Below are 12265 nucleotides of genomic sequence, written 5' to 3'. Positions count from 1 at the left end.
TCCTATCCACTTTGTTTCTGGAATGGACAGAAAGAAGAACTGGCCACTTCAGACTGCTCAGGACTAGATCTCTGGAGAGGCTGCTGTCTTCAGCAACAGGAGACCATGTCCCTTGCTTCAGTGTCTTCCAGTCTCTAGTCCAAGGCCAGGCACACAAAAGAGCACTACACACTTGGCCTTGGTGTGCACAAAGTGTGCACTCACTGTGTGTAGGGTCTCCTGCTTGGAGTTGTAGCTGGGACAGGAGTTGCAGGAGGGCTCTTCGTTTGTGGGAGATACGCTCCAAGAACCCCCATGGAGGCCTAAAACCATGGATGGTTCCAAATCCTGTCCAAATACAGTATTGTCCCCTGTATGCACTGCCGCACAGTGTCAGAGTTAGTCTGCTCTTCTGTGTTTTATGCTCTGGTGCCTCCTTTGCATTACTGCTCTTGTGCTTTGGGACCATTATTAAACAAGGATGCATGAACATATGTACTGTGTCAGTTGCCCTGGTAACTTAGATGTCTACTGAGTGGTGAATAGGGTGGGTAGCATATACAGTGTGGATACACTGGAAAAAGAGATTATTTCGTGTCCTGGGCAGAATAGAGCAGGACGGCATGAGGTTTTGTCATAGGTCTCAGAATATTATACAGTTTAAATTTGATCCATCATTTATTTCTGGAATTTCCCATTTAATATTTTAGAATGGTAATTGGCCTCAGATAACTGAAACTTTAGAAAGTGAAACCTCAGATAGGAGAATGGACTACTGTAGATTAATTTCTGCCCCAAGGATCTCACTGGACCAAGGACGAGTTCCATGGGGAACTCAGGGAGGGTTGTGATTTGCTCAGAATGGCAACCCTAGTTCAGTTCAGTCTGAGGTTGAATTTGTCAAGTATTGGGCTGCTTGAAGGGTAAGCGTCTTCAGAGTGCCCACCTCTTATTTCCTGTGAGCAAGAAATTAGGACAAGAGCCAGCATCCTTTAGCAGGCGGAGAGAAGCTCTTGATGAATTGAAGCCTCCACACATGACTAGCAGGTCACCCACCCTCCCACGCAGGCTGGGCGGCCAGGCCAGGGGAGCCTTCATGGGGAGTCACCACTGCCCCTGCCCGGTCCAGGCTGCATGTTCAGGGGCTCCCCAGAGGCCTCCTCAGCAGGGTCCCTGGGCGGCCTGCTCCCAGGTAGCTGCCGTCTGGCTGGATGAAAGATGAGCTGCCGAGTGACAGCAGCTGTGTCTGCAGTGGCCCCAGATCCTATAATTACATCTCCCTTTATTACCTCTCTAATGGCCCTCCAGGTCGGCTGAGACCACCATAAATTAACAGATTATGAACTCCACTTGCCACAAATTATGTGCTTTCTTTTTCCTTTTTTTAAATTCTAGATGCTCCTGGTGCCAGATCACGGGCGGGGGGGGGGGGGGGGGGGGGGGGCGGGGATGGGGCCTGGGCAGAGCACGGAGGCTGTTAGATCTGATGGTGCAGATAAAGAAATTTTCTGGGGCAGCAAAGCCCCTGGTGGGAGGCCTTCGACCCAGGGGCCTGGAGTGGCAGTGCTGCCCAGGGTCAGCCCCACCCCACCCAGCAGCCCTGCTCTCCCAGGGACCCAGCCACACCCACAGCTTCTCCCAGTGGACAATGCCAGGGCCTCCCTGGCTTGGAATCTCTGACTCCCTTGGAGGAGGAGACCCAGCCCAGGTTAGAAAGGTGGAGGTGGAAAGAGCTTTCCTGAAGCGTGGGGGAGTGCTTCAGCTGCTTTGGGTTTAAAATAAAGGAATATGTGAAGAGGTCAGATATGGTGGAACTAAGCCTCTCCAATCCCCCATTTGCGCACCCTTCTGGAAATTTCCTATATGTGCACAACATTGTGAAGTGTCTCCACCCCCACCCCCACTCCAACAGTGCTTACACTCGGTTTTTCCTTTAATTAGACCAAATGGTAGCACTTCCCGTGTGCTGGGCAGAGTTCTGGTGTTCCACGTGTCAGCGCATTGCATCTGAACCACCCCCCAAAGTCAAGTGCTATGGTTTTCCCATTTTACAGATGAAGAAATGGAGGCTCAGAGAGGCGGGCTTGCCCAGGGTCATCTCAGGTAGTCAGCAAGCAAAGATTCTGACGTCCAGCCCAGAGTCTGTGCTCCCAATGCCCTCTTTATGCTCTTGGGTATTTTTGCCTTTCCACACAAACAGTTCTACTTCTTCTTCTTTTATTTATTTATTTATTTATTATTGGTACTGGGACACTCAACCACTGAGCCACATCCCAAGCCCTATTTTGTATTTTATTTAGAGACAGGGTCTCACTGAGCTGCTTAGCACTTCACTGTTGCTGAGGCTGGCTTTGAACCTGCTATCCTCCTGCCTCAGCCTCCTGAGCTGCTGGGATCATAGGCATGCGCCACCGTGCCTTGGCTTCTACTTCTTTCTTTCTAGTAGTTTCTAATATGCCATTCATTTAACTGAACATTGTATTTATCTAATTAAGTGTTTCACATGAGTTACGTGTAGGTTGTTTTCTGTTTGTGATGTTTCAAACAGTAATGGAATCAATACCCTGTTACATTAATCCTTGTGTATCTTTCTGGGAGATACTCTTTTGAGAGGTGGAAGTGCTAAATTGAAAGGAGTATGCCTGTTGTTTTGTCTTTGATTAAACTGTATTTATGATTTAACTTTATTTTCGAACATGTTGAACTTTGACATGATTGAAAAGCCAAAAGTACGTTAAAATGTGCACGCAGATACCCCACCTCCATCCCGTGCCCTCCTAGAGGGAACCGTGTTTGTTTCTCATGTTTTTCTTCTAGTGTTCCTTTTTTCAAATAATAGGAAGCATTTGAACTATTTTAAAAGTTAGATGATGGCCAACATTTCTTTCCTTCCCCACATGGAGCAGTGTGGCACTCTGGAGCATCTGGTAGAATCTTCTCTTCTCTCCAGGACATTTGCATGTTCAAGGAGGAGGAGAGAAATCGGGGGCTGAGCCCACTGTCCACACCAGCCTAGCAGCGAGGTGTTGGGGGGACAGCACCCCAGCTGTGCCTGCGCACGGGGCACAGAACTTTCCAATAAGGTGCCCCCAACTCCCACCGAAGACCAGGTTGATTCCTGAGTCTTACACGATGGTGGGCAGAGGCAGCTAAGTCTGAATCCAAGTCCAAGGATCAAAGGCACTCGACACAGTGCTTTAATGTCTTGTCACCTGGGGGACGTCCAGTCTCTCCTCCGCTGGGAACAGGGGTTGGGCCCTGCTCTGCTGCAGGCCCAGTGCTTGGCAGTGGAGTACAACAGTCCAGTGTGCTCAGTGTCGGGTGTCCTCAGCATCCTCCTGCAGAGCTCTGTCCCCAAGTCACCCTTCTGCAAAGCCTCCCCAGGCCCTCTCTGGCACATGGTCCCATTGCATGTCCCCAGAGCTGTCCACTCTCCATTGCTCTTCTTATGGTCATAACTATGTGATCATTCGTGACCTTTGGTGATTCAGGAAGCCCCCCTCTTCACCATGCTGTCTTGAAGACAGGGAGCAGTTCTGGCTGGAGCCCTCTCTCTGTCCCGATGGATCTCCGTGGGTTCCAACAGCCCATTGAGCTCATCTCGCTTCCTGTTGAGTCCCCAGTGAAGCAGAGGCCCGGCACTTAGTAAGTGCTCAGTGAATATTTGTCGACTGACTAAAGGAGCAGACCCATGGCGCCAGCTCTTGTAAACCTCCTACCTGGGTGATCAGCCCACAGGGGCTTTCCTCCCGCATTTCCTGAAGCCTGGCTCTTGCCTGGCCCTCCCTCTCTGCCACCTTCCAGTGGGGCTGTCTATTAATCTCACCCCTGCCCTCCTCCTCCATCCTCCCTGCCAGTCTGCCGGCCCAGACGCCCCTCGCAGTGCGGTCCGGCACTTTGCCACACACCCTCCCGTGCGGGCTGATTGGTATCTGTTAATTAATGTCGCCCAGGGCCTCTCTCCTACTCAGAGACCTGATAAGAGAAATTGAATGTCCATTTCTATCTATCTTTTATTACCTCCCGACTCCCCCGGCCCCCACGCACCCTCGCCCATGCTGGGGATCTAGATGGTGACACACACACAGCTGACCCCTCTGTGTCCCAGCCTCTCCCCAGAAGGCATATCAATCAGCTCCTCACCCCGTGTGGGTGGCTGCAACCCTTCCCACTCTCTGGCTGATCTCCTCATGTTCCAGTAGCCCGTTGGTGACCCAAAGCCCAGGCTGTTCAGATGGGACCAGGTTAAGGACAGCCTGCCCGGTGAGGTGGCCTGCCTCTCCAGGAGCGCCCCCTAGGGGTGGAGAGTCACACACTGGTTGGAAACCAGGGACAGATGAGGGGGGATGGATCACAGAAGCCAAGGAGATCAGCCATGAAAAACAGGGTGCACCCAGGCCACAGGCACATGCAACGGGAAGACAGGAGTGAGACACATCAGGTGTCCGGGACATCAGCAGCTTCGCAGCGCCCGGCTGAGGGCCACTGAGAGCCGCCGTGTGCTGGGAGTGCTGCTGGGTGTTCAAGTGCATCTTTTCAACCTCAGGACACCGTGACATCAGCAAATGGCAGCCAGGCAGGGCGAGCTCCTACGTCAGCAGATCCCTTCAGGGGCAGAATTACCCCAGAAAAAAAAAATCCCTTAATTTCTGTAGCCCATCGTGCACGGAGCCAATGGCTTTGTGAACACTCTTTCTCCTTTAAATCAACGTAGCATGTCAGTGTGGGAAGCATCCTGCAGCCCCTGGGGAAGGTACTGCCTCGTGTTTAGTAGTTAAGATGTGTGGCCAGGCATGGTGGCTCTCGCCTGTCATCCCAGAGACTCAGGAGGCTGAGGCAGGAGGATCACAGGTTCGAGACCAGCCTTAGCAACTTAGGCTGTAAGCGATTTAGCAAAATCCTGTCTCAAAATAGAAAATAAAGGGGGCTGGGGATGTGGCCCAGTGGTTGAGTGCCCCTGGGTTCAATCCTTAGTACAAAAAAAGAAAAGCTGTATGAGAATCAGTGATCTTACTCTTTCTTTCTTGGCCTCTTGTTAATCAAGATGTTAATTGGCGGTGCCTATGTTAAGTACATATATAATGCAGTTCCAGTATGTCATCTTCGTTTGACAAATGTTGGCCTTAGCTCATATTAATAAGAGCCCAACAAATTCTAATTATGTCCTCCTGTCCTCACCATCTCATTTAGACTCCACAGGAACACAGGAGAGGAGGCTGAGGCCTGGCACTTGTGAGCCCACAGAGAAGCTGTGCTAGTGAACCGGGAGAGGGGTTCCAGCCCAGGCCCAGTCCAGGGCAAGGCGGCTTCCTGGTTCTGGAGGCACTCCTACCCAACCTCCATTCACTGTGGAGTCGGCCTTCTTGCTAGCAGGGAGGGGGAACCCCAGTGACCCCCCAGGACAAAACGTTGTTGAAGGAGAGTGATGTACTCAGAAGGCTGAGGCACGAGGATGGCAGGGTAGAGGCCAGCATGGGTGGCTTAGCAAGACCAATGTGGAGCTCTGGTCATGTAAGTCCTTCCTGTGAGTTTTGAGTGTGGCTCATTCACCATGGAAGGACGTGGGTTTAGCAGCTACCCAGGAATGCCCCCTGCAGCAGGTTCTGGCAGTGCCAAGGACAGAGCCTGCCCCTGATCACCGCTGCCCTCCTCCCGCAGGTTTCTCGAATCTTTCTCTGGGCGACCAGATGAGCCTGCTGCAGAGCGCCTGGATGGAGATCCTCATCCTGGGCATCGTGTACCGCTCGCTGCCCTACGATGACAAGCTGGTGTACGCCGAGGACTACATCATGGACGAGGAGCACTCCCGCCTGGCCGGGCTGCTGGAGCTCTACCGGGCCATCCTGCAGCTGGTGCGCAGGTACAAGAAGCTCAAGGTGGAGAAGGAGGAGTTTGTGACGCTCAAGGCCCTGGCTCTGGCTAACTCAGGTAGGGGCCACATGGGGTCCGCAGCTGCAGTGGGGAGCTGCAGCCGCGTCTCTGGGCTGTAAGGCGGGCTGCGAAGGGTGGAGAGGGCCGAAAGGTGCTGCCCCTGTTGTCCGCAGCAGAGACGGGGCAGAGCAGGTAGCCAGGAGTTGAGAAGACGGTGACATTCAGATCTAAATGCTGCTTAAGGACACAGAGTCACGTTGCTCAGGATCAAATCCTGCTTCCCCCTCTTGAGCGAGCTGCTTCACTCTGAGCCCAAGTTTTTGTTTTAATCAATAAAATGGGGACAGTAAACAAACCTTATTGCACAAGACTATGGGAAGGATTTATTTATACACAATTATATTATGCATACAACATGCTTGGCATGTAATAAGTGCTCAGCTTGTTCAGTTAGGTTTGTTTTTTTTTTTTTTAGTTGTGTTGGACACAATACCTTTAATCATTGACTTTTATGAGGTGCTGAGGATCAAACCCAGGGCTTCACATGCACCAGGCGAGCGCTCTACCCCTGAGCCATAACCCCAGCCCCTGTTTGTTTTGTTTTGGTTTTTTTGCCACTGGGGATTTAACCTAAAGGTGCTTAACCACTGAGCCACATCCCCAGCCCAGCCTTTGTAAAAATATTTTATTTAGACAGAGTCTTGCTGAGTTGTTTAGGGCCTCGCTGAGTTGCTGAGGCTGGCTTTGAATTCATGAACCTCCTGCCTTAGCCTCCTGAGTCACTGGGATTATAGGCATGTGCCGCCACATCCAGCCTGGATCTAATTCTTACCAACAGCCCTGTGAGAAATTTTTTAATTATTGGAGCCACATTTTACAGATGTGAGAACTGAGGCTGGAAAAGTGAAGAAAGACGGTCCAGGGTCACAGAGTTAAAAATAACAAATGTCCAGAGTTAAGACCCAAACCAGGGTCACCTAATTTCAAAATCAGCCCAAGCTTTTATCTACTCCTTAAAACTTTCCATCAAATTGCTTGAACACATGAAAATGAAACCTTTCCAAATGAACCATTTAGTCTGTCGTCTAAAAAGGAGGATTCCCAGGCTGGGAATGAGGCTCAGTGGTAGAGCATTTGTCTAGCGTGTGCAAGGCCCTGGGTTCAGTTTCCAGTACCACCTCTCCCTCACAGAATGCCCCCAGAGAGGGAGGATTCATCCCATTTAACCATTTACCAACTTCTGGCTAGATTACCTAGGGTAAGGGGGTGGACTGGGAAATGGTGAGTGAACTTGAATGTGTCCATGTGTGCACTGAGCCCATGCAGGCTACGGGGTTCTGGGGCTGAAGGAGGAGTACAGGGTCCCTGCCCAGGAGTCTGCCAGCAAGGCATGCATAGAATTCTGCAGGGCAGTGTGTGGTGAAGCTAACCACTCAGGTCTGGGTCACAAGGACCCAAGTTCAAATTCTGTCTCTGACATTTCCCTGGCAGCAGGACCTTGCTCAGCTCTGTTCTTTGTGCAGTGGGGATATTCTGATACCTCTTTCAAGCACTTTTGTGAGGGTTAATGAACAACTGGAGATAAAGCACTTTGTCCAGTGCCTGGCCTAGAAGAAAAGTTCAATGAATATTAGTTATTACCATTCCTATTCCTGTTAGAGGAGACTAAGTGTCATCAGCACTTGGAGAGGGAGTCTGCTGGGGACACGCAGGGCAACTGACCCGTGAGCTCCATACTGTCCAGCTTTGACTGAAAGCCCCACCTTCCAGGAAACCCCTCATACCTGCAAACTGGGACAGCTGGTCACCCTAACCTAAGTCACCCTAAAGTGGCTTCATGGTTCATTCAGACCTTTGCCTGAATGTGACCGATCCCTCCAGATGCTGAGCTCTGCTGCTGACTGCCCACAGTCACCCTCCTAGACTCAGCCCTGCTCCGCCCAACCCCAGGCAGTTAGTTTTTGGCTCCACCCCTGGACACTGTTAGCCAGGGGTGGACACGTGAGGGCAGACTGGATCAGAGCTCTGTGTGGATCGGGCCTCGTGCCCCTTGCTTGCTGCCCCCCCACTTCCTGTCTCCTGACGCATGCCCTCCACAGGTCCTTGTACCCAAGCCCCTGCCGAGGCTGTGCTCCTAGGGACCCTCACCTAATACAGAGGCAAGCACTGTGTTTGGTTCAGTTCCATTTTATTAATAATAAATGATACAAAATAATAATTAACATTTCATAGGGATTGTTTACACTTTCAGAGTCCAAAATTGTAATGTATTCTTTGGTGAGGAATGTACATACCGTTTAGAGCTTTTTTTAGTGTAGATCTAGATTTACAGAATAATCAGGCAGATAGTACATAGGGTTCCATATGCCACCATCCCAGTTCCCTGACCCCTGTTTCTTCCATCATGAACATCTTGCATTGTGTGGAAATTTGTTACATTTAGGGAGGCAGTATTGATGCATTTTTCTTTTCTTTTTTTTTTGGTAATGGTAATTGGACTCAGGGGTACTTAACCACTGAGCCCCAGCCCCCTTTTTTGTATTTTCTTTATAAACAGGGTCTCCCCGAGTGGCTTAGGGCCTCAAACTTGGGATCCTTCTGCCTCAGCCTCCCGAGCCACTGGGATTATAGGCCCTACCACACCTGGCTCGATGCATCATTCTTTTTTTTTTAATTAATTTAAATTAGGTATATATGGTAGCAGAGAGCATTTTGATTCATTGTATACAATCACAGCACAACTTTTCATTTCTTTGGTTATACATATGTGGTGGCCCATCACATGTGCAGTCATACATGTACCTAGGGTAACAATGTCCGTCTCATTCCACCATCTTTCCTGCCCCCATGCCTCCTCCCCTCCCTGCTCCTCTTTGCCCAATCAAAGTTCCTCCATTTTTCCCATGCGCTCCCCCTCCCCATTATGGATCAGCATCCACTTATCAGAGAGTACATTGGGCCTTTAGTTTTTTGGGATTGGCTTACTTGGCTTAGCACAATGTTCTCCAACTCCAGCCATTGACCTGCAAATGTCATAATTTTATTCTCTTTTAATGCTGAGTAATAGCAGTTATAAAGAATACAAGCAACAATAAGTGCTGGCGAGGATGTGGGGGAAAAGGCACACTCATACACTGCTGGTGGGACTGCAAATTGGTGCAGCCATTCTGGAAAGCAGTATGGAGATTCCTTGGAAAACTGGGAATGGAACCACCATTTGACCCGGTTATCCCACTCTTCAGAGTGCGATACCCAAAGGACTTAAAGTCAGCCCACTACAGTGACGCAGTCACATCGATGCGTGGCTCATAACTGAAGTACATTGCTCCCTCTGGGCTCACTTGTGGTGTCTTCCCGTTCCGCTGGCTTTGATAAACATGTAATGTCACGTCTCCATCATGACACCGTGTAGAAGACTTTCATCTCCTGCACTGCGCCCCTCCAGGGGGAAGCCTTTAACTAGCCTTTGAAGAGGCGCTGGGCACTCTGGGGCATTCTGATGGGGAGGAGGGGGGCCAAAGCTGTCATAGCAGGAAGCAGGGGAGTGGGGCACAGTGCCCGGAGGCTGGCCGGGCTTGGGAGGCAAAGTCCTCCATTTTGGACTTTCCTGATTAATTGATACCAGACAGAGAGCTTGGGCTTGCTCACCTTGGGAGAAGTGAAGAGGGAGGAGGCAGCTCATCTGTCTCTTAATCATACATGTCTGTGTGTGCACACACAGTCAGGCACACATACCACCTGAAGACCCTCCACGGTTCGGGGATGTACACCCAGCAGGGGTTTCTGGCACCCAGCTTTGCCCGAGTGTGCCCTTGGTGGGATGAGGTTCCAAGGCTCTTGTCCAACTGGCATCTAGAGGCCATCCTGTGGCTGATGCGCAGGTGCGAGACTCTCTGAGTGCAGGATGGCCTCAGCAAAAAAGCAAGGCGCTAAGCAACTCGGTGAGACCTTGTCTCTAAATAAAATAAAATTTTAAAAAAAGGAGGCTGGGGATGTGGCTCAGTGGTTGAGTGCCCCAAAACAAACAAACAAACAAACAAAAAACAGCACTTTCCAAGTTGCCTGTAATGAAGGATTCGTTTTTAAATGTTTTAAACTTTTTGATTTATCACAGGCTGATCATTTTGTAAAATACAACAAAAATGAATTATTATAAAAGTGAAATTTAAAAATCAGAAATACAAAGTATCAGCCCATTTTTTAAAAATTACTAGATACAATAGACATAAGGAAAACGTATCCTGTCAAGTTGCTCTAAAGTTTCCAAATACTCTCAGTTTCTATCCCGAGTTTACCCAGGCCAGTATTAACCAACCAGAGGGCAGAGGGGACCCGTCTGGTCCCTGTGCTCAGAACAGCACAGGACCGGCCAGCCCCAGGTTCAAACCCTGCCTGTGAGTTTGGAGCAGCCAACCTCTCTGAGCAGCATTTTCCTCCTCTGCACAGTGAGGCACCTGCTCGCCGCAGGTGCTTCTGCTTGTCTCTGCCAGGCCTAGTGCTGGCAGCCTGGGGAAGAGGCCATTGGATACAGTCCCTGACCCCAGATGGGGGGGACATGAACATGGGCAAAGCCAGAACCAAATCTTGATCCCAGCACAGTGGAGGCTCATGCAGAGGCTCCGGGAGGCTTTTCAGCTGGGAGTGGAGAAGGCTCTGCAGTGGAGCAGTCAGCGCAAGGGTGATGGGAAGAACGCGCCCTCTGCACCCCGAGCATCTCACACCTGTGCCCTGAACACAGGGTGGCCTCTAGATGCCACTGGGCAAGAATCCAGGTTCCTTAAACCTCATCTCATGTGACAAGAAGCTCAAGGCTGGGCCGGCCTGGGTTGGAATGGCCTCAGCACATGAGCCAAGAAATGTCTGCGAGTGACCTGTCCCCAGCCTTGGGGATCACCCAGGTGGCATGGAGGAGAGATGGGGTCCAGGAGATCACTGAGGAGGTCCTGGTGGCCTGTGGGTGCCACCGTGAGGTTGAGCAGATGAGACGTGGCAGGGTTCAGTCGCTTAGTGGCTCATGCCAGGTAGGAGCAGAGCACGTTGGAGTGAGGCCAGGCCCCAGAGCTCAGCCCCTCGGGAGCCTGCGGTCCGCCGTTCACCCCACATCCCGGCCATCTCCAGGGCTCCCTGACAGCGGGAAAAATTCATAGCCATTGATTTTGTAATTAACAGTTTATCAATGCCATCGATACAGGCGTGCTGATGGATTGTGGAGAAATTAATCTTGCAATGTTATTTTATTTCATTTTTGGTCGAAGACACCTGCCAATTTTGGCCTCCTGGGGGAAGGAGAGGAGGGTGACCAGACAGGGAGGGGGAGCTGGACCGAGTCAGGGAATCCAGGTGGCCAGGGTCCAGCCTTGCAGGGACCAGCCACATTTTGATTTACATTGTAAATGACTGTAAATGACTTAGAGTATAGGAACAGAGCCACGTTCCATCTCCCAATTGGCAAAGGAGTCCTTGCTGTCTTGGTAACTGTGGAAAAATGTGGAGGAGACTTGGGTATGGCCAAGGATTACCCAGCCCTGCAAGGACACTCCCCCCAGACCCAGTCCCCCCAATAATGATAATAATAGGTAAATACTAGGTGCCAACTAAGTACCTGGTGATGTGCCATTTCCTTTAACCCTTACCACCAGCTTATACGTCTTTGTGCCTATTTGCTCTGTACAGATAAAGAAACCATCTAAAAGGGGCTAAGTAAACTGGCCAAAGTCACACAGCATATGTGCCTCTACAGTCTTTTCTGTCATTCTACTGCTCCCAACCGAGAAAGAGGCCAGATCCTGGAGGGCACAGGCAGAGTATAGCCCCAGAGGGTTGGGAGAGTCACCAGGAACAACCAGTCCTCCCACCTTTGGCCAGCCTTGGGCACCACAGTTCAGGGTCATCGAGGAAGGTCAAAAGAAGTCTGGTTCTCTCTCCCCAGGGAGTGGGATTCCCTTTGACTCAAATGCATGTTAGCGTAGTGTCAGCAGCACCTCCCTGCTGTGGTGAGAGTTAGGTGCATTTCATTCAAATCCTCAATTCGTGGCCTAAATTCAAAGTCCCTCCCATTTATTTTTTCATCTTTTGCGGTGCTTGGGATGGGACCCATGGTGTCACACATGCTAGACAAGCACTCTGCCACTGAGCCACCCCAGCTCCCTCCCTGAGGATCTAGAGCCCTCCTCCAGCCCCTGCATCACTGGGCCCCAAGTGCCCACCACGGGGCTCCCTGACCTGCTCGGCCCTGTCTCTGTGTCTGCAGCTGGGACCTGCAGCATTCACGACTGCACTGTGCACCAGAGGAGCTGGCGCCAGCAGGATGGTGACAGTGACAGTGATGGTGATGGCAATGGCGACCTGCTCCCTGGGCATGCACTGGTGACACCTACTGTTCTAGCCCTTAGGCAGGATAACTTCTTTAACCCTC

The 12265-nt window shown here is 50.9% G+C and overlaps 1 protein-coding gene across 4 annotated transcripts in view; it reads left to right on the top strand.

Moving 5' to 3' along the window:
• Esrrb (estrogen related receptor beta) overlaps positions 1-12265 on the top strand; it is a 157970-nt gene that overhangs the window by 145215 nt on the left and 490 nt on the right. For all 4 annotated transcript variants that reach the window (XM_071606681.1, XM_027931626.3, XM_027931629.2 and 1 more), the window contains one exon: positions 5638-5907. In XM_071606681.1, coding sequence (XP_071462782.1) covers positions 5638-5907 — 270 coding nt within the window. The remainder of the gene's footprint in view (positions 1-5637; positions 5908-12265) is intronic.

This window comes from Marmota flaviventris, chromosome 2 (genome assembly GCF_047511675.1).
Source record: "Marmota flaviventris isolate mMarFla1 chromosome 2, mMarFla1.hap1, whole genome shotgun sequence".
NCBI lineage: Eukaryota > Metazoa > Chordata > Mammalia > Rodentia > Sciuridae > Marmota > Marmota flaviventris.
The sequence above is the reverse complement of the archived record's forward strand: the minus strand, read 5'-3'. Positions and strand labels throughout refer to the sequence as shown.